At 39.4% G+C, this 21,498-nt stretch overlaps 1 protein-coding gene across 18 annotated transcripts; it reads left to right on the top strand.

Annotated features, from left to right (window-relative positions):
• Window positions 1–501: 501 nt before the first annotated feature.
• Window positions 502–20,108, top strand: LOC131104858 (abl interactor 2-like). 18 transcript variants are annotated; one of them, XM_078796903.1, is made up of 12 exons: window positions 502–681; window positions 3,515–3,682; window positions 3,759–3,935; window positions 6,044–6,061; window positions 8,181–8,284; window positions 9,568–9,714; window positions 12,454–12,575; window positions 12,750–12,950; window positions 13,549–13,713; window positions 15,624–15,707; window positions 16,334–16,513; window positions 18,058–20,108. In XM_078796903.1, the coding sequence occupies exons 1-12, from the start codon at window positions 565–567 to the stop codon at window positions 18,231–18,233; spliced, it is 1,659 nt and encodes a 552-aa protein (XP_078653029.1). In that variant the 5' UTR covers window positions 502–564; the 3' UTR covers window positions 18,234–20,108. The 18 variants fall into 18 exon arrangements, with proteins under 18 accessions (XP_078653029.1, XP_078653033.1, XP_057908431.2 ...); XM_058052448.2 differs by having other exon boundaries at window positions 503–681; window positions 12,451–12,575; XM_078796907.1 differs by lacking the exon at window positions 9,568–9,714.
• Window positions 20,109–21,498: the final 1,390 nt, after the last annotated feature.

Genomic DNA, 21,498 nt, shown 5'->3' with positions numbered 1-21,498 from the left:
ATTTTTGATTAAATAAAATTAAAATGTGAAAAATGCCAACGAAATTATACATATTTATTTCTAGGAAATAATGCCATTAACACACTACTTAAAATAAAAATGTACCTGATTGCTTTGTAATTAATTAAAAATTAAATTTAACCACTACAGTTGACAAATGGTTTTTAATTTTTAATTAATTAAAATTAAAATGTGAAAAATGCCAACAAAATTATACATATTTATTTCTAGGAAATAATGCCATTAACACACTACTTAAAATAAAAATGTACCTGATTGCTTTGTAATTAATTTAAATGTGAAAAATGGCAATTACATTATATATATTTATTTCTAGGAAATAATGCCATTAAAGCACTATTTCAATATAACAGTCAAAACCACCTATTAACCTAAATTCGTCAGTCCTTTGGCAACTCTTTCATGTTTTCAGGGCATTATGACGTCATCGCTACGTCACGCCCCCAACACACCCTCAGCAAGCCGGGCGACAGCTTGCAGTACCGCACGCAACCGCCAGAGTCGCCATAGAGTCCACGCTTGCCCAGCTAAAAAGATGTGAAAATGGCGGAGCTACAAATGCTTCTGGAGGAGGAAATTCCAGCGGGACGAAGCGCTCTGCTGGATAGTTTTACCAATTTGGAACGAGTCGCCGAGTATTGCGAGAACAACTATGTCCAGGCGAGTTTGGCTGTCATAAAATATGACCAATTTCTGGTCAATTTCTTGAATGGTATCCGCAAACGGAGGAGCGAAGTGCTGCTTTGCTAGCTGTTGCTAGTTTTCTAGATATGGATGCCTTGTTATCAAGCTAACATGATGGGATCACTTGTTAGCAAGCTAACCGTCCGTTATTATAAAAAATGACATTCTCCACGTCCCGGAGAATGTGGGTGTGTTAACTGCTCTTGTTGTCTCATTCGCGTGGAGTGTGTGTCTTTTACACACGCCGTGGGCTAGCCAGGGTAGCTTGCAGCTAACCAATAACTACGTTTCGCACTACTAAAACTGACGCGATTACGGTAATCAATTTACCTTGCCACTAATACTAATCACGCCTGGTATTACGGTGAGAGATAATAAGCCATATGAATCGACAGGGGCTAATAACTGTCATGGCTGATTTATGGTCTTGTGCCCAAGCGCACTGCGATTCGCCATGCATTGTTTTGTCTATTTTTTATAACCTTAAATGTTCATTTAGAATCCACAAAAATATATATTTTTTTAATTTAATTACAGTGAAGTTATTGCAACGTGAAGGCCTCCGAGTGTTGCGTTTTTGTGTATCGGAATGTCGGGTTATCTTGTGCGGCAGGTGAAATCTCAAGTGTTGCATGTGGGAATTCTGAAATCCTGGAAAAGCTTGTCAGACAGGTTTTCCCAGTGCTTTCACTGATTTTTTTTATTCTGTTTTTATGTGTGTATTTTGTTGCCAATCCGGAATTCTCCAATTAGATTTTGATGAATTATACAGTTTTAGAATAAGAGTAATTAACAAAGGACTCAAGGTTGCATTTTTTTTACAAGAGAAAATATATAAAAACACCACTGGAAGATGGCATAGGTGACAAACAGTCTATCTTTCATAATTACGAGTTAAATTGCATAAATAGTTATACATTTCCATTAAAAGGCAGAAGAACCGTGAGGCTCTGCTTTAATGTCTGGACTTGAACTGAAAAGATCAAGCAAGCGTTTGCTCTTTGAGTATAGTTTTTTTATTAGTATGAACTTTTATTGTTAGTTTTTCATTTTTTTTTCATTTTCCAAACATTTTAACAATATTTTAATGTTCTTTTTCTTGTAATGTAATATTGTTCCTATAATATTTTCGACTTAATTGTCAAAAAGCAACCTAATTTTCCCAAAATTTCAAAATAAAAAAATTTTCCCATCAAAGAAAATGTAGTTTTACCAACTTTAATATTTAAATTTTAATGAATTTTATCATTGTTTTTGTATTTTATGCATATATTCCGCTAATGGAAGTTTCCTTCAATGGCAATTATTCTTTTGACCCTCGCCCCCAACCGTAGTTTGGGGGCACGGTAACTCCATAGCCACAAGATGGAACAAATATTGATAGGAAATGGATAAATAAATGAGTATTTATTGGTAAAGTTAGCTTCAAAGCCCCGGCAGATGGCTCTTGTAGCAAGACCGAAGTTATTTGTATCTACTGTTGCTGTGTTTGACTTATCACGGATTCCATGGCAGTGCAGGTATTGTTTTTATTGTCATATACGGTGCTAGCTTGGCATAAGAGTGGCTAACTAACCAGTGATTTTCACATTTTTTACATCTATATGATGATTTATGCATTGAACTGTTAGCTAAATTGGACTTCCAGCTGCTTTTGATGTGATGACCGTGGCTGAAGTCCAGTGTTATGCTAGCGTTAGCCATTTAGCATGGAACTAGCTAGGGAATATTTTCAACAGTGAAACATATGTACATTATAGAGATGTGATTGATCCTATTTATGATATATTGTAAAAAAAAAAATGGAAAAGGGGGAAATAATCCATTAGGGTGCATCAAAAAACGCAATTATTGAATTTTGATATGGCTGGGTATTAAGTGTTCCAATATATGTAGAAAACAACACAAAAAATATTTTTCCAATACACTATTATTAATCATTATTATTATTATTATGATTATTATTATTATTACATGAAAGTTAAATTCTGAGGAATACCCAATCTGCTCATAGAGAAAAAAATATATATTTACTTTAATAACCCTATAAAAAATTATGTTGTATAGAAGTTCAATGTACTCAACATTTCCAGGTCAACTTTTTGCACATTTTCCGAAATTTTACAAAAGTTTATGTGTGAGGTGGCACCCCTAAATCCCCTTAAAACTTTGCAGAAGACATTTTCATGTTCATTAGAAAAAAAAAATGAAATGCCAGCCAAATTGATATTATGAAATTAAAAATTCCCATTCAAATTTGATGCACCCTAACATCCATATATCTCTCTCTGCATCGGAGAACTGTAGATGGTGCGTTCAATGACCGTCAAAAAAAAGTAGGACCAATCACAGCTTGCATTACACATAAAAAAATTGTGATAGTTACACAATTGGGGCGGCACGGCGGTCGAGCGGTTTGCGTGCAGACCTCACAGCTAGGAGACCTGGGTTCAATTCCACCCTCGGCCATCTCTGTGTGGAGTTTGCATGTTCTCCGGTTTCCTCCCACATTCCAAAAACATGCTAGGTTAATTGGTGACTCCAAATTGTCCATAGGTATGAATGTGAGTGTGAATGGTTGTTTGTCTATATGTGCCCTGTGATTGGCTGGCCACCAGTCCAGGGTGTACCCCGCCTCTCGACGGAAGACAGCTGGGATAGGCTCCAGCATCCCCGTGACCCTCATGAGGATAAGCGGTAGAAAATGAATGAATGAATGAGTTACACAATTGTAATAAAATATTTACTGTAATATTATTGATTTCTATGTTGTATGTATTGAAAAGCAAAATGTCCGTCTGCCCCACAGTCTCCAGACAAGCAGCGAGCGCTGGAGGAGACCAAGAACTACACCACCCAGTCCCTGGCCAGCGTGGCATACCTGATCAACACGCTGGCCAACAATGTCCTGCAGATGCTGGACATCCAGGCTTCGCAGCTCCGTCGCATGGAGTCTTCCATCAACCACATCTCTCAGGTGGGCGTTGCCGGCACGCACCTCTAGCCATGTGGAGGTGTGTGAGAACCTTAAGAACATCCGTCTCTGTTCTCAGACGGTGGACATTCACAAGGAGAAGGTGGCCAGACGGGAGATCGGCATCCTGACCACTAATAAGAACACGTCACGCACGCATAAGATCATCGCCCCCGCCAATCCGGAGAGGCCCGTGCGCTACATCCGCAAACCCATCGATTACAGCCTGCTGGATGACATGGGACATGGAGTCAAGGTAAAAGTAACGCTTGTGACTTACATCCTATGTTACAACCTCGTTTTGTTATTACAGTGTTCCATACCAAAGTACTGTAATATTTTTCCCATAGGAAGTAAATCAAAATACAGTAATCCTTCATATATTGCAGTGAATTTCCGCTACACAGGATTCTTTATTTATAAGTGTCGTATTTTGTACTTGGAGCACAAACAACCAGTTTCCGACCTTCTAAATATTATTAGAGTCCTCAAGACATGAAATAACACCCCTATAGTCATCCTTACATTCATTCATTTATTCATTTTTTACCGCTTTTCCTCACGAGGGTCGCGGCGGATGCTGGAGCCTATCCCAGCCGTCTTCAAGCGAGAGGCGGGGTACACCCTGGACTGGTGGCCAACCAATCACAGGGCACATATAGACAAACAACCATTCACACTCACATTCATACCGATGAACAATTTGGAGTCGCTAATTAACCTAGCATGTTTTTGGCAAACTGTGGCAAACTCCACGCAGGGTGGAATCAAACTCGGGTCTCCTAGCTGTCTGGCATGCGTGCTAACCACTCACCACTGTGCAGCCCCTCCAGCATGACAGTCCTTAATCAATTTATACATAGAAATAGCTTAAATGCAAATGTGCTAACTTTGGAATATTAACAATGCTTGCATGCTAACTGTTAGCAAGGTTATACCTATAGAAGTGGTTACAAAGTTAACATTCTGTTAGCATGCTAACACCTAAAATGAACACACTATGCAAGGTTATACCGTTCTAAATGTGTTTTTTTAACATTAGAGCTCTCTAGACATGAAGTAGCACCCCTATAGTCACGTATACACTCCTATAATTCATTATTTATGACATTACACAACTCTTTTGCTTCAGACCCGAGTTCAATTCCACCCTCTGCCATCTCTGTGTGGAGTTTGCATGTTCTCCCCGTGCATGCGTGGGTTTTCTCCGGGTACTCCGGTTTCCTCCCACATTCCAAAAACATGCTAGGTTAATTAGCGACTCCAAATTGTCCATAGGTATGAATGTGAGTGTGAATGGTTGTTTGTCTATATGTGCCCTGTGATTGGCTGGCCAACAGTACAGGGTGTACACTGTCTCTCGCCCCAAGACAGCTGGGATAGGCTCCAGCACCCCCGCTACCCTCGTGAGGATAAGCGCTAGAAAATGAATGAATGAATGAACCTTCTAAATGTGTTTTATTAACATTATTAGAGCTCTCCAGACATGAAGTAGCACCCCTATAGTCACTTATACACTCCTATAATTCATTCTTTATGACATTACACAACTCTTTTGCTTGAGACCCGAGTTCAATTCCACCCTCGGCCATCTCTGAGGATAAGCGGCATAAAATGAATGAATGAATGAATAATATTAATATGAGGCTGCACAAGGTACGAGTGGTTAGCACGCAGGCTTCACAGCTTGGAGACCCGAGTTCAATTCCACCAGTTGCATGTTCTCCCCGTGCATGCGTGGGTTTTCTCCGGGTACTCCGGTTTCCTCCCACATTCCAAAAACATGCTAGGTTAATTAGCGACTCCAAATTGTCCATAGGTATGAATGTGAGTGTGAATGGTTGTTTGAATGAATTTTACGACTAATAAGCCATATTCAACTACAAAACGGCATGATTTAGGAGTATATTTTTGGGGAAAACCTCATTTATATTAGTACCACAATATTCCAAATACAACATTTTATTTTTGCACAATATTGTACGATAACCGAATAGTACGAAAACCGGGTTTGAAACCGGAGGTTCTACTGTATGAACAGGATGTACCGTCAGCTCTTCCTGTACTGATGCACGTGTGTCGGATTTGTCAAAGTCTGATGGTTGACTTTTCTATGTCAAATTGAGCGGAATTAAGCTTCTTGTTCCTGATGCCTTTTGTTTCATCGTACATATTCAATGCTTCTATTAAGATGATGATTATGCACGCTTGTTTTTGATGACCTGCCACCATATGTGTGACTAGACGCCTGAAATGAATTCCATTGTTTTCCTCTCTTCTATTGCACACTAATCTGCTGATTTCTTCTCTCTTTCTCTCTCTTTATCTGCTCGCCTTCTGTTTATTCTTTGTAATCAACTGTAGTGGTTGCAAAGGTTTAAGGTAAGATTTTCATAGCTCGCCCCCTCGCAAAAGGAAGAGGGTTTGATTTCTGGATTTTTTATTTGTTGTTCTTGTGGCTTGCTGTGAAAGTATTGATTTGATTTTTGATGTTTTTTTTTTAAAGGAAGAGTTTGACATTTTGTAAAATGAAGTTATTGGCAAAAGGCTCGAGACAAATTTAAGTCAAGTTGACATTTTAGAAGGGTTTAAAATGTCCAACTAATCCTTTGATTAGTGGTCAGTGTCCCTGATATATGTTATATACCAGGGGTGGGCAAACTACGGCCCGGGGGCCACATCTGGCCCGCCAAGTGTTTGAATACGGCCCGCCCAATCTTTCCAAAGTATTTCATTTAAACTCAACATACAACCTGGCATCATGGCCTGAGCCAACCTTTTGATGGTTTTATCAATTTAGTTTTTTGACATGGTTTGACAAGGGACACAAGCACATAATAATAATAATAATAATTATTATTATTATTATTAGATTATTATAATTATTATATTAATGCTAATTATTATATTAATTAGATATAATATTATTGTTATATTTGCATATTTTACATAATAATAATATAATAATTATTTTAATTTTATTGTAATTATTATAATATTTTATTATTTTAAAAATATTTAAATATAAATATAAAATAATAAATAATAATAGCAGATTGCATGACAATTTTACAGATACAATAATACCAGGTGGACTGTTAGGTGTAAAATACATAGTCTGCCCCCCCCCCCCCCCCCGTAAATTTTGTCATATCAATGCGGCCCGCGAGTCAAAAAGTTTGCCCACCCCTGTTATATACTGTTTGGAATTATGTTCTACATTTGTGTAAGTGAATGGTAAATTAAGATTGGTTTAATTTAAATTAAGATTGAGGGAGTTCTTGGTTCGTCTTTTTTTTTTTTCCTATTTACCTCCCTGCATCCTTTTTCAAAATGTTTTTTATACCGTATTTTCAAGGCAAATGCGTCTTGTGAAGGTGTTCGCTCGAGGTTCTCTGTACTTGCGTCGTCCATTGTTGTCTTAAACCAGGGGTCTCAAACTCAATTTACTTGGGGGCCACTGGAGCTCGGGTCTGGGTGAGACTGGGCCGCATCAGGTTTTCCAAAAAAAAAAAAAAAACCAAAAAACGCATTTATTAAAAACAAAAAAATTTTAAAAACTTTGCTTTGGTTCCAATTTTCTACAAGAAAAGCTCTGATAAAACATTCCACTGTTCTCAAATATCTTACTTTTTATTTTTCTACACAAAATAAGATGAAAAATAAATCAAGAATAAAGAAAATCAATCAATCAGTAATAAATAAATATAATAATAATAATAATAAAATGGCAAATATTAAAACTTAAGAAACCACATATAGTTGGTGGGTAGATTGGTAGTTGGTGGTAATTTTTTTCATATTAAAATGAACAAAGCATTATTAGAGCCCTGTAGACATGACAAAACACGACTATAGTCACATTTATACTCTTTATTTACAACATATTGCGCAACTGCAGGGTCTTGAGACACATGCTAACTCGCAAACTAGCGAGCTAGCGACCTAAACGGTAGCCTTCAAGTTATTTCCTTTCAACTTAAATAGCCAAAAACTTACCACTTCCACACGGATAGGGAGGACAACTATTAACAGTTATTTAACCTTTAACATGAACATTAATCAAACTTAATCATTTTTTCTGGGTACATGATACCATACAGCATCCATATCAAACTTGCGCGGGCCGCACAACATGTTTGAGACCCCTGTCTTAAACCTTCCTCGTAGCTGTGAACATCCAGCAGCAGCACAACGGTTTGGCGTAGCTACAATTTTGAACCCCGTTGACGATCTACCTGGAGATTCCCCCAGTACGTCACTTCCGGAAATGAGGCGGGTGGCGCCACCAACAATAAATGGAATTTTTATGAATTTACCATTCACTTTAAAAATTTGGAACAACGTAGAACATAATCACAAATAATATACAATATTACATATTTAAGCTAAGTTCAAGAAACATGTCAGGGATCCTTTTTTTTTTTTTTTTTTTTTTTAGCAAACTTTGTTTGTTGTCCTGCTGTGAAATTTCACCACACTTGTCCATCCGTCCGCACAGGCCAGCGCTCAGAGCATGAAAGCAGGAGGAGGCGGACTCCCTCGCACGAACCCCCCGACACAGAAGCCCCCCAGCCCACCCGTCAGCGGGAAGGGGACCCTTGGGTATGTAAGCTGCGGGTTTGCGGGCCACAAGGTTGACACAGATGTCAGTCGCTTGTGTTGTTGATGAGTGAATGAGAATTATTTGTTTTTACCAGAAGTGTTTTTTTTTTTTTTTTTTATGTTTAAATTTTTTTTAAAAATCAGCAGGTTTTCTCTATATTTTTGTTGTGCTCGTTGATTGTCCGTAATCCCTGCGGGAAAATACTGTTTACTCCGGGGACTTTCCTGAAGCGACGTTTTTGTCTTTCTGTGTGTGTGTGTGTGTGTGTGTGTGTGTGTGTTTTTTTTTTCCTGACATTACAAATCGTACCTCGGATTCGTGCGCGACTGTGTCCCGTCTCCGTAGTGACTTTCCAAGCTGTGGTTTTTGTGTCTTTTGTCTCTCTGCAAGCAGCATGAAATAATCACGGCTAAACCTCCATGATGGATCCTCCGCTACAGTCTTTGACTAAAGACTGACATCTTATTTTTAGTTACATTTTTTTCTGCTTTTACCGTGTGTGTGTGTGTGTGTGTGTGTGTGTGTGACCCAGCTTGCCCACTCCTGGCTGCCCCATATATCCCATAGCAACATTTTGCCATGGCAACCATGCTCAGCCTCAGAGATAGGTGGCCTTGCACATGCGATCACTTGACTCTTAAGTCCAGATCACGTGTCAATCATCCCCGTTACAGATATCGAGGATAAAATCTGTGCCTTTATTTGTTGTCTTTGAACTAATATTGTTCTGGACACGAGAGAACGAGTATTTCTATTGTTAGTAAAATAACTGCGAGCTGGCAATGTAGTGCGGTATGCCAGACCAGCTTTTCCCTGGCGAGTGCCCGAGCTTTCCGATGAGCTCGCCCGTGCGAGAAAAGCTCTCGCTTGATGAGAAGGCACCATCTGCCGGTTTGCATGTAGAAAACTCAGGAATTTAAGGAAAAAGGAATATTTTCAGATGCTCTTCCAAGGAAAATGCTGTTATATTTGGGTAATGGATATTAATAGCTTGCGTTTTTCTGCTCATCAGCACTGTTAGCATTACATTGGTTAGCTTTAGCGTGAATGTGTCCCTGGCACAAGAGTGCTCCACCCACCCGGCCGTTGCCACCTGTGGATTCGCCCCGCCAAGCCCCCCCGACACCCCCCCCCCCCCCCCCCCCCCAACGTTCCACCTGTCATTCCCCATTTTTAAGTTTTATGTTTGCACTTGTTTGTTTCCTACTCTTCCCCCTTCCCCTCTCCTACAATTCTCTGTGGATGCCCCCCCCCCCCCTTCAACTTCCTGACCCTCTCACAGGCGGCACTCCCCATATAGGACGCTTGAACCGGTGCGTCCTCCTGTTGTCCCTAACGACTACGTCTCGAGCCCGACGCGCAACTCGGCGCATCCCCTGCAGAGCCCAGCACGCACTGCGTCGGTTAATCAGAGGAACCGCACGTACAGGTACCCCCTCCCACCCCCCCCCCCCCCCCCCCAGCATGCCTCACTTACACTCCTGAACAAAATCGGAAGTCGGATTGACAAGAATATCAGTAGAAAAAAAAAAAAGCCAAAAGACGAAAAAGGAGCAGAGAAAATCGGCCCTCAAATGAGAAAAGTCCTTGCATGCATACACTCTGGACTGGTGGCCAGCCAATCACAGGGCACATATAGCCAAACAACCAATCACACTCTCATTCATATCTACGGACAATTTGGAGTCGCTAATTAACCTAGCATGTTTTTGGAAGGCGAAAACCCACGCATGCACAGGAAGAACATGCAAACTCCATACAGAGATGCACCAGCGGGAAATCAAACCCAGGTTTCCTAGCTGTGTTAGGTCCGCGCTAACCACTTGTACACCGTACAACCCCGCAGACAGCATCATATTGCATTATTATATTATTATTATTTATTTTGTCTCTAAAAATGTTATCGTTTACCATCACTTTGTGGGACAAACATTTGTTTGTGGTTTGTGAAATAAGTCATATTTTTAAAATTAATGTTAAGATATCTCCTTGTTCTCCAGATCACCGTCTCGTAGTTGTGGTTGCTCACTTGATAGATCAATAAAAGACAAGAAAGCCTTTTCGCCTTCGCCATCAGCCTTTAACGACAGTGTGAATCTCATAACGTGACGTAAAAGACCGATTTTAGCGGGGATGGTCATAAACCGCTTCAGGTTTAAATGCGTTTTTCAATTAACTGAATACTGCATTTGTTTCTCTTGCTCCCTTTTCTTCTTCTTGTATCTCGATGCCTTACTTGCAGTCCGGTATGAGGATTTTGCTCCGGAGTGTACGTCTTGAACGCAGCCTGTGTTGCCTTCCCTCCTCTCCCCTTCCTCCCTATTTTGCACTTATACTTGACCCACCGCTGATGACCTTTGACCCCTGTCTACTCTTTATTCCCCACCGGGTAAAAAACCCTGTAGAGGTCAGGGCAATGTAAAGACACTTGTAATCTTGGTCCGACATTAATTAAAGAGATGCCGTCTCCACTGTCCTGCCCCGAGACCAATCTCTTATTTTGGGATAACAATTTGATTCCAGTAAAGTATTCGGCCAATCAGGTAGCTTCTCCGCTGCACAGCATCCATCCTTGTCATCTCACTTCAGCTCTGCTTCCTTGCCCATCACGTCTTTGTCTTTGTGTGCTGCCGTTGCCAGGTGTCTCTGTACAATGTCAACAATATAACAGCCCGTGTAAACTGACAAGATGGCGGCACACGTCTGTGTTTCTCCGACACGGTCGGTGATGAAAACCGCTCCGGTAACTAAAAAAAGGAGACATATTTCTTACTCTGAACGTATTTTCACCTTTTAATAGGAATCGCTGCTCTTCCAGGCACACCTTGTGTTCCAATTTTGATGGTTTCAGTTTGGAGTTTAGTCTGGGAAACGTGGACTATGCTTCCACGTTTCTTGCGTAGCAGGACATACACGACCAAAAAAAAAAAAAAAAAAAAGAATCTAAGCCCCCGGACTGTAAAAGCTGTTCTTTGGGTGCGTGTAGTACATTATTTAGAGCAGGGGTCTCAAACATGCGGGGCCCGCGGGACACTAGTTTGAGGCCCCCGCCTTGAAAGTTTAATGTTAGTGCGGCCCGCGCAAGTTTGATATGGATGCTGTATGGTATCATGTACCCAGAAAAAATGATTACATTTGATTAATGTTCATGTTAAAGGTTAAATAACTGTTAATAGTTATCCTCCCTATCCGTGTGGAAGTGGTACGTTTTTGGCTATTTAAGTTGAAAGGAAATAAACTTGAAGGCTACCGTTTAGGTCGCTAGCTCTCTAGGTTGCGAGTTAGCATGTGTCTCAAGACCCTGCAGTTGCGCAATATGTTGTAAATAAAAAGAGTATAAATGTGACTATAGTCGTGTTTTGTCATGTCTACAGGGCTCTAATAATGCTTTGTTCATTTTAATATGAAAAAAATACCCACCAACTATATGTGGTTTCTTAAGTTTTTATTATTTGCCGTTTTATTATTATTATTATTATTATATTTATTTATTTATTACTGATTGATTTTCTTTATTCTTGATTTATTTTTCATCTTATTTTGTGTAGAAAAATAAAAAGTAACATATTTGATAACAGTGTAATTTTTTATCAGAGCTTTTCTTGTAGAAAATTGGAACCAAAGCAAAGTTTTAAAAAAAATTTGTTTTTAATAAATGCGTTTTTTGGGGGGTTTTTTTTTTGGAAAACCTGATGCGGCCCAGTCTCACCCAGACCCGAGCTCCTGTGGCCCCCCAAGTAAATTGAGTTTGAGACCCCTGATTTAGAGGATATACAGCCTTCTCTGATTTTTGGATCAACATTTGCAATAAAAATGACTAATTTATGAAATGAATACAATAAATGTATTTAATTACGTTACTTTTTAGTGTAATTGCCGCATGCGCACCGGGGCACGCACAAGAACGCGAGGTGCCTTCAGGGACACGCTGAACATCGCAATAACTTTTATTATGCATGTTATGTGTGGTCGAAAGAAAAACATCGTCCAAGTCGGACGCACAATTTGCTGCATTTAAAGTGTGCTGGGAAATCCCGGAAAATTTGCTGCAAATGTGCCTTTTTTAAAGTTACGTGATGCTTTTGAAGGCAACCCAAACCTTTGCTTATATGGCGGCGTGCTAACAATGTTTGAAGCTCTGACATGTTTACTGACCCACCACCAGCAGCGGCAGCAGCGGAGGCAGCCACCCCAGCAGCAGTCGCAGCAGCAGCCGGGAGAACAGCGGCAGCGGAAGCGTGGGAGTGCCAATTGCCGTGCCAACCCCGGCCCCGCCCACCGCCTTTCCAGGTAATATGATTGACGTCTGCCACGACTCACTAAATTGCTTCGCGTCAAGCTTGTTGATAGAAAACGGTCGATGACCCGCGAATGATCCCCGAGTATCGTAGCGCTTCCCCCCCCCTCTCACTTTTCTTTCTCCTCTTCTTCCTCTCTCTCACCTTGTTTCCACACCTCCGTCAGCCCCAGCTCCATCCAACACAACTAAGCAAATGCCCAACACTACCACCACCCCTGGCCCCCTGCCCGCTGTTCTCGATGGTCCCCACCAGGCCTCTAACCCTTCTGTTGAGATCCCGCATGTACCCCCGCCCCCTCCCCAGCTCCCCACTTCCACAGCCCTCACTGGCACCGGAGCCGCCACTTGCGGCAACCCCGCACAAGGTGAGTAAATGTGGAAAAAAGCCCACCCATCTGCTCATCCGGGGATGGGCTTGTGCTCCATTTTCAGATACGTAAAGTTCAATGTGATCAGAAAATTCATTTCTTCTAATGACGGCCATTTGTAGAAGCTCTGGGGAGCATTGATGTTGCATGCCTGAAGAATCGCACTTTTCATCCTTCACAGCTGCTGTCAGCTGTCTTGCCATCGGGGTGGGCGATACTGCACATTCTCACGTCGATGCGATACCAAGCCAATGTAGAACTGCTGATACGGATACTTTTTACTTGAACATTCTTTAATGATTTTGCTAAAATGTTTGTACTTTAATTTAATGAACAAGATTGTAATCAGACACAGATAAGACGCTGATATTTATTCGATACGAACACTATCCTTGGTATCAATATCGATTATTTCCATCAATCTGCTGCCCCCCCGACCTGTCATAGTGATGTGTTGCGCATGAGCATCAGAATTGAACCATCACTTCTTGTTCACTTTGTTGTGTGTGTGATGATCATTTGCAAAGTGCAGCCGAGTTCAACAAGGATGAGACTAAAATGAGCTTTGCCGCCTCCTGGCGGCGTCTCCTTGCAGGTGCGCCTCAGTTTTACAGCATGAACCGCCCGGCGCAGCCGCCTCAGAACGCCCACGTGGGGGGGTCACTGCCTTACCGCCGGCCCTCATCTGTAACTGGACAGCCTAACGTGGCCCCCAACCAGAACCAGCTCAACGGGGGGCCACACTTTGCCCAGAATCAAGGTATAAAATACATTGTATATATAGTGTGTGTGTGTGTGTGTGTGTGTGTGTGTGTGTATAGTAGAATGAATCTGAAGTTTGGGGTCAAAATGGCGTTCTCCTGGTGCGTGTGTGGGTTTTCTCCGGTTTCCTCCCACATTCCAAAAACATGCTAGGTTAATTAGCGACTCCAACAGCAGAAAGGACACACCAGCAAATACAAATAGACGGTGTAGACATTGAAAGGGTGAACGAAAATACATTTCTGGGGATCACAATAGATGAAAATATGAGCTGGAAACCTCATATTACAAATATATAACATAAGGTGGCCAGAAATATTTCAATATTGAACAAAGCAATATTTGTTCTCAATCAGAAATCCCTCCACACTCTTTATTGCTCTCTGGTTCTACCATATCTTACTTATTGTGTGGAAATATGGGATAATAACTATAAAAGCAATCTTCACTCGCTAAATGTACTGCAAAAAAGGTCAGTAAGGATAATTCATAATGCCACCTACAGAGAACATACTAACTCCTTATTTCTAAAATCCCAAATACTTCAACTTGCTGATATAGTTCATCTTCAAACAGCTAAAATAATGCATAAGGCTAAAAATAACCAATTAGCTAAAAATGTCATCCAATACTTCTCTACAAGAGAGGAGAAATATGATCTCAGGGAAGAACTACATTTGAAACACTTATATGCTAGGACTACGTTAGCATTAGTGTTAGCATTTCAATAAAATAATAAATAAATACTAATAAATAATAACAATACTGCTACTACTACTACTAATAATAAAAAATATAAAATGAAAAACAAAAAAATTGAAAATAAAAAAAATTAAATTAAAAATAAAAATAAAACTAATAAGATAAAGTAAAAAATACTTAAATTATATTGGGAAAGCAGGAAGTGAACAAATACTTCTCTACAAGAGAGGAGAAATATGATTTCAGGGAAGAAGTACATTTGAAACACTTATATGCTAGGACTACGTTAGTGTTAGCATAGCATTTCAGTAAAATAAATTAATTAATTAATTAATTAATAATGAATTAAAAATAACAACAAATTAAATTAAAAATTAAATTAAACATAAAAAAATAAAACTAATACAATAAAGTAAAAAAAATACTTAAATTATATTGGGAAAGCAGGAAGTGAACAAATACTTCTCTACAAAAGAGGAGAAATATGATCTCAGGGAAGAACTACATTTGAAACACTTGTATGCTAGGACTATGTTAGCGTTAGCATTTCAGTAAAATTAAATAATAAATAAATAATAATAATACTGCTACTACTACTACTACTACTAAAAAATATAAAATGAAAAATGAAAAACGAAAAATTAAAAATAAAAAAATTAAATTAAAAATAAAAAAATAAAACTAATAAAATAAAGTAAAATAAATACTTAAATTATATAGGGAAAGCAGGAAGTGAACAAATACTTCTCTACAAAAGAGGAGAAATATGATCTCAGGGAAGAACTACATTTGAAACACTTATATGCTAGGACTACATTAGCGTTAGCATAGCATTTCAGTAAAATAATAAATAAATAATAATAATAATAATGAATTAATTTTTTTATTAAATAAAAATTTAATTAAAAATAAAACTAATAAAATAAAGTTAAAAAATACTTAAATTATATTGGGAAAGCAGGAAGTGAACAAATGTAACAGTTACTGATTGTAAAAGTACCAGGTGGAGGGGTAGGATTTAATAAGCTTTGCTTCTTCCTACTCCTTTTGGACATGTGGAACTGGGAACTGATTATGGGATGCACTCAATTGTAATCTGATGCATGTTCAAATGAAATAAAACCATTACCATTACCAATGACTTTGGGCCTAACCACACCCCTTTCCCTCCATGTCTGCATCGACACGCTTTTTGGCACTTGGCAGGACCGCTTGCGCCCCCTCCCCCTTCCATGCAGATCACCCCTCAGCTGCCCCTGATGGGCTTTGTGGCCCGGGTTCAGGAGACCAGTAAGTGGTTTTAGCTCCTTGTGCATGGCTGCCATTGTCAACACCGTCATCTTCTCGGTAGCGTCCTTGTCCCACAACCTACAAATTAACCTGAAACGACCCGCGTCTGACTAAGACTCAAAATGAAACGCGTCCTTTAGATCAGTGGTTCTCAACTGGTGGATTTGGCCGCCATTTTGAGTGGGTTTTTGGGGAAGGCTTCGAGGTGTATGCTATCTTTCTTGGCCACTTTGTCAAGCTGGAGCGGGAGAGAAAGGCCAACATGGGGACACACAGCTGCAGATATCTGCTGGAGAAGACTGGTGACATAAAGAGAGCGACTTTGGGGTGGCGGGGTAATGGTGGGTCCCACAGCCAAACAAGTTGAGAACCACTGATTTAGATGTCACGCCGTGTCATGTCTTCCTTTGCTGTCAACAAGAATCGGAGGACGTGATATTTGATTCCGGTTTTTAAAGCATGCCTGCGTGTCCATCAGTGTAAGGAATGTTCTCCTTGGTCCTTCCTCGGACAAACAGCATGGAGTTGTTCTCTTCTTACTCGCATGGGAATGCTAAATCTGTCATCTCAGTTCTACTTGATTTCTGTTACTTAATTTTTTGTTATTTCTTTTGGCCTCGCGCTAGTATCAGACGTGCCGCCCCCGCCCCCGGACGAGCCGGTGTTCGAGGAACCGACACCTCCCCCTCCTCCGCCGGAGGACTACGACGACGACGAAGACGATGAGGAGTCGGCGGTGGTGGAGTACAGCGACCCGTACGCAGAAGAAGACCCGCCCTGGGCGCCACGCACCTACATGGAAAAAGGTCTGCATTTACTCTGTAGGGCAGGGGTCTCAAACTCAATTTACTTGGGGGCCACTGGAGCTAGGGTCTGGGTGAGACTGGGCCGCATCAGGTTTTCCCAAAAAAAACCACATTTATTAAAAACAAAAAAAATTTAATTAAAGGTTTGGGTTGCCTTCAAAAGCATCACGTAACTTTAAAAAAGGCACATTTTCAGCAAATTTTCCGGGATTTCCCAGCACACTTTAAATGCAGCAAATTGTGCGTCCGACTTGGACGATGTTTTTCTTTCGACCACACATAACATGCATAATAAAAGTTGTTGCGATGTTCGGCGTGTCCCTGAAGGCATCTCGCGTTCTTGTGCGTGCCCTGGTGCACATGCGGCAATTACACTAAAAAGTAACGTAATTAATTAAATACATTTATTGTATTCAATTTATAAATTAGTCATTTTTATTGCAAATGTTGATCCAAAAATCAGAGAAGGCTGTATATCCTCTAAATCAGGGGGGTCTCAAATTCAATTTACTTGGGGGCCACTGGAGCTCGGGTCTGGGTGAGACTGGGCCGCATCAGGTTTTCCCCCCCAAAAAAAACACATTTATTAAAAATAAAAAAAATTCAAAAACTTTGCTTTGGTTCCAATTTTCTACAATAAAAGCTCTGATAAAACATTCCACTGTTCTCAAATATCTTACTTTTTATTTTTCTACACAAAATAAGATGAAAAATAAATAAACAAATCAAGAATAAAGAAAATCAATCAATCAGTAATAAATAAATAAATATAATAATAATAATAATAATAAAACGACAAATAATAAAAACTTAAGAAAGCACATATAGTTGGTGGGTAGACAAATGATTTTTTTCATATTAAAATGAACAAAGCATTATTAGAGCCCTGTAGACATGACAAAACACGACTATAGTCACATTTATACTCTTTTTATTTACAACATATTGCGCAACTGCAGGGTCTTGAGACACATGCTAACTCGCAAACTAGAGAGCTAGCGACCTAAACGGTAGCCTTCAAGTTATTTCCTTTCAACTTAAATAGCCAAAAACTTACCACTTCCACACGGATAGGGAGGATAACTATTAACAGTTATTTAACCTTTAACATGAACATTAATCAAACTGAATAATTTTTTTCTGGGTACATGATGCCATACAGCATCCATATCAAACTTAAATTAAACTTTCATATCAAGGCGGGGGCCTCAAACTAGCGTCCTGCGGGCCACGTGTTTGAGACCCCTGTCTTAAACTGTCCTCGTAGCTTAAACAATTGCCTTCAAGTTATTTCCTTTCAACTTAAATAGCCAAAATCTTACCACTTCCACACGGATAGGGAGGATAACTATTAACAGTTATTTACTTTCATATCAAGACGGCCGCGTGTTTGAGACCCCTGCTGTAGGGGGGTCCACAGTGTAGCTTGGCGGCCGGAAGCTCATTTTTTAGTATTTAATTTTTCAGTATGTTGGTGAGAATTCGGACCCCCGTGTCAAGTTTGGTAGCGACTAACCCCCGTTTCCGCACCGTCCGTCCCACAGTGGTGGCCATCTACGACTACACCCGCGACAAAGAGGATGAGTTGTCGTTCCAGGAGGGCGCCATCATCTACGTGATCAAGAAGAACGACGACGGCTGGTTCGAGGGCGTGATGAACGGCACCACGGGCCTCTTCCCCGGAAATTACGTGGAGTCCATCATGCACTACGCTGACTGAGCACCGCCCCCTCGAGGAGCAGGTAGCGAATGGAGGAGGAGGAGGAGGAGAGGACGAGGCTAAAAGGTCAAAGACTTTGAATGGACAGAGCATGATCACCTCCGGGATGGCACATCGACAAGAAAGCGGACGCTGTCGTCGCCACGTGAACCACTACTTTTTCCCCCGCCGACTTTGTGTTGCGTTCAAGTTGCTCTCATTTTGATAACACGCCATCATATTTATTTTTAGGAAGATTTCCCCCGTCGCAGCTTTACGAGAAGGCAAAAGCATTCCACCCGACATTTCTCCCCAGACGAGCGGGAAACGCAACCGTAGCGATGACACGTGGTCACGTGACACACGCCACACGGAGGCGGGTCAGAGAAAGTGCTGGATTTCCGATTCGAGTTTTGCTTCTGGAAGGTAACATGACCCTCAAAGCAGTTAAATGATCCATGACATGTTTGGACACATAGGAAACAATATTTAACCCCAACAATATTAATTAATATTAATATTAATATTAATAGGACTCATTCAAAGACATTCTGATATTCTGGTCCCTTTGTGTCAGTAGTCACTATAATGTTAGGTGAGACACACAAGCACCAGTCACAACCGCCGGAACAACAGGCTTTTATCATAGGTTTGAATTATCTCACAACAAGCACAATAAAACTCTACAGCTGACCCCCCACCACCCAGCACCAGAACACTTTTACAGCAACACACATACCAGCACAAGTCTTATTTTGCTCATTAAGTCTATTATATCGGGTAATAGGAGTGTAAAGGTGACTATAGGGGTGTTAGTCCTTGTCTAGAGGGCTCTAATAATGTTAAAAACCGTATTTAACCCAATCGTACGAAGCAATCATGTAAACAGAAAACCCAGCACAGATTCCTCTCGGAAAAATATGCAGCGCACTTGAACGCCTCATGAGAGCACAGCGCCGCCCCACGCTTGAATGGCTGGAATCTGTCTATAGTGTCCCAACTCTTAAAGAACCACGATCCAAGTCACCCAACACGCAGACGGAATCCTATGAAAGCCAAGGTTCCAATGAGAATGTGAACTCGATGCAATAAGTCAGCATTTCCTTTTGTGTCCAGGCTTTGGTCACCTGATGGGAAAGGTCGCTGGGTTGCGGTGTTTTTTTTTTTCTCCCTTTCCTTTGGGTTTGGTGTTCCTGAAATGAATTTCCAGAGTGGTACGTGTCGTCTTGAAGGAAGAAGAAGAAAAAAAAAAAATTAACGTCTTAATATTTTTAGACATGGTGTGACTTAAAAAAAAAAAAAAAACATTTTTCATATGCATCATTTCAAAGTCACGTGTGCCATATGGAGGCGTGTTTCTGGGCTTTTTTTAATTTAAACCGAAAAGCACACGCATTTGTGATGAAATATAGACGAATGAAGATGATTGACAGGTGTCGGGATCCTCCAGGCGGGATTTCTTGGTGTTGAATTTGGTTTTAACCCTGGCAAAGCCTCCAATCAGCAGTTTTAGGGGTGCATCATCTCAAATACGCTTGGCTGTTGTCCGCTATCAGTAAGACCAGAAACTTTTATTTTCCAGAAAGAAAAAAAAAAAAAATTCCAGTGGGTCTGTATTTGAGTCTTGCATGCCATTGTTATCTGTGCTGTCCCCCAGAACCTCGAGAGAGACTCAGTTCTGACCCGCCCTCATCCAAAGAGATTGTTCAGGTGCTTTCTAGCCTGCGGGGAAGAGATGAGTTGTCTCGTAGCGTCATTGTTGTCAGCAGGAGGAACCTGTCAGGCGGTCATGTGACAAATCCATAACGCCATTGTGTTGCACATTTGAAGTGGAATTACAGAAGTATCATATTTGTAAAAATCCAGAGAACAAAGACAATAAAGATATAAGATTGACTTGCTAGCGTTGCGGTGTTTATTAGCAGAAGCATGTGCAGACACGGTAATGACAAGGGCATGTCTTGGCAGTCTGCTGCTTTTCTACCCGCCACTCACGCGCGATCCAAAACAGCCACTTTGTGTTTAGTAAAGAAGCTAGGAATTAGTCGCGTCGTTTTTTTTTTCTTTAATTACGTTCTGTTTTAATCATGTAGTATGTGGATTTGTGTCTGAACACAGGAGGACTCTCGTGTTTGGTTTTGATGTGCTTGGAATCCACATCAAACATTTCTAGTTGGGGGAGGGTTCATCGGGCCAAATATCAATATCCATGGTTTAGACCCAGGGGGACTTTAGTTGTTTGGACCCCCCCTAAAAAAATTCAAAATCATGGCATTAACTTTTTTAATGTCTTCTGCCCACCACACTTTTTTGTGAATAAGAAATTTTGTGACACATATGTACTTCATTAGTTGTAATAGTTGTGTATTTAATTATCATTGTCTCTAGTTTTAAAGTATTTTTTAATTTATAAAAATATTTCAATAAATTATATATTTCATTGGAATTTTCTAAATAGCATTTTAATACATTTAAAAAAAAATATTTTAATTTAATGTATTTGCTGAAATATTTTTTATATTTCATTGGAATTTTCTAAATGGTATTTCAATCAATTTTAAAAGAATATAAAATTGATTTTAATTTAATGTATTTGCTGAAATATTTTTTTACATTTATTTGGAATTTTCTAAACAGTATTTTAATCCATTTTAAAAGAATATAAAATTGATTTTAATTTAATGTATTTGCTGAAATATTTTTTTTATATTTGTTTGGAATTTTCTAAACAGTATTTTAATAAATTTTAAAAGAATATAAAATGTATTTTAATTTAATGTATTTGCTGAAATATTTTTTATATTTGTTTGGAATTTTCTAAACAGTATAATAATCAATTTTAAAAGAATATAAAATGTATTTTAATTTAATGTATTTGCTGAAATATTTTTTATATTTGTTTGGAATTTTCTAAACAGTATTTTAATCAATTTTAAAATAATATAAAATTTTATTTTAATTTAATGTATTAGCTGAAATATTTATATTTGTTTGGAATTTTTTAAATAGTATAATAAATTTTAAAAGAATATAAAATGTATTTTAATTTAATGTATTTGCTGAAATATTTTTTATAGTTGTAATATCTAATTTTTATTTTTACTATTATTTAATTTTAATTACCCTAATTATTTTTTTGCTAGTTTCTAAAATAAATATTAAATATATTTTTAATGTAATATTTGTGTTTACATTTGCGAATTACAATTATATGCAAGTTATTCAATATTAAAATATTAAAAACAAACCTATTTATATTTAATTTGAATTATTTTATATTATATGC

The sequence above is a fragment of the Doryrhamphus excisus genome, linkage group LG15 (assembly GCF_037039965.1).
Source record: "Doryrhamphus excisus strain RoL-2023G ecotype Guam linkage group LG15, RoL_Dexc_Guam_v1.1, whole genome shotgun sequence".
In the NCBI taxonomy this organism is placed as follows: Eukaryota; Metazoa; Chordata; class Actinopteri; order Syngnathiformes; family Syngnathidae; genus Doryrhamphus; species Doryrhamphus excisus.
Note: the sequence above shows the minus strand (reverse complement) of the source record. Positions and strands in the feature narration are given on the sequence as shown.

Coding starts and splice junctions, on each gene's coding strand:
- LOC131104858 (XM_058052448.2), top strand. CDS start 565: ATGGCGGAGCTACAAATGCTTCTGGAGGAGGAAATTCCAGCGGGACGA. Junction 682..3,514: donor GCGAGAACAACTATGTCCAG/GCGAGTTTGGCT, acceptor TCTGCCCCACAG/TCTCCAGACAAGCAGCGAGC. Junction 12,576..12,749: donor CCCGCCCACCGCCTTTCCAG/GTAATATGATTG, acceptor CACCTCCGTCAG/CCCCAGCTCCATCCAACACA.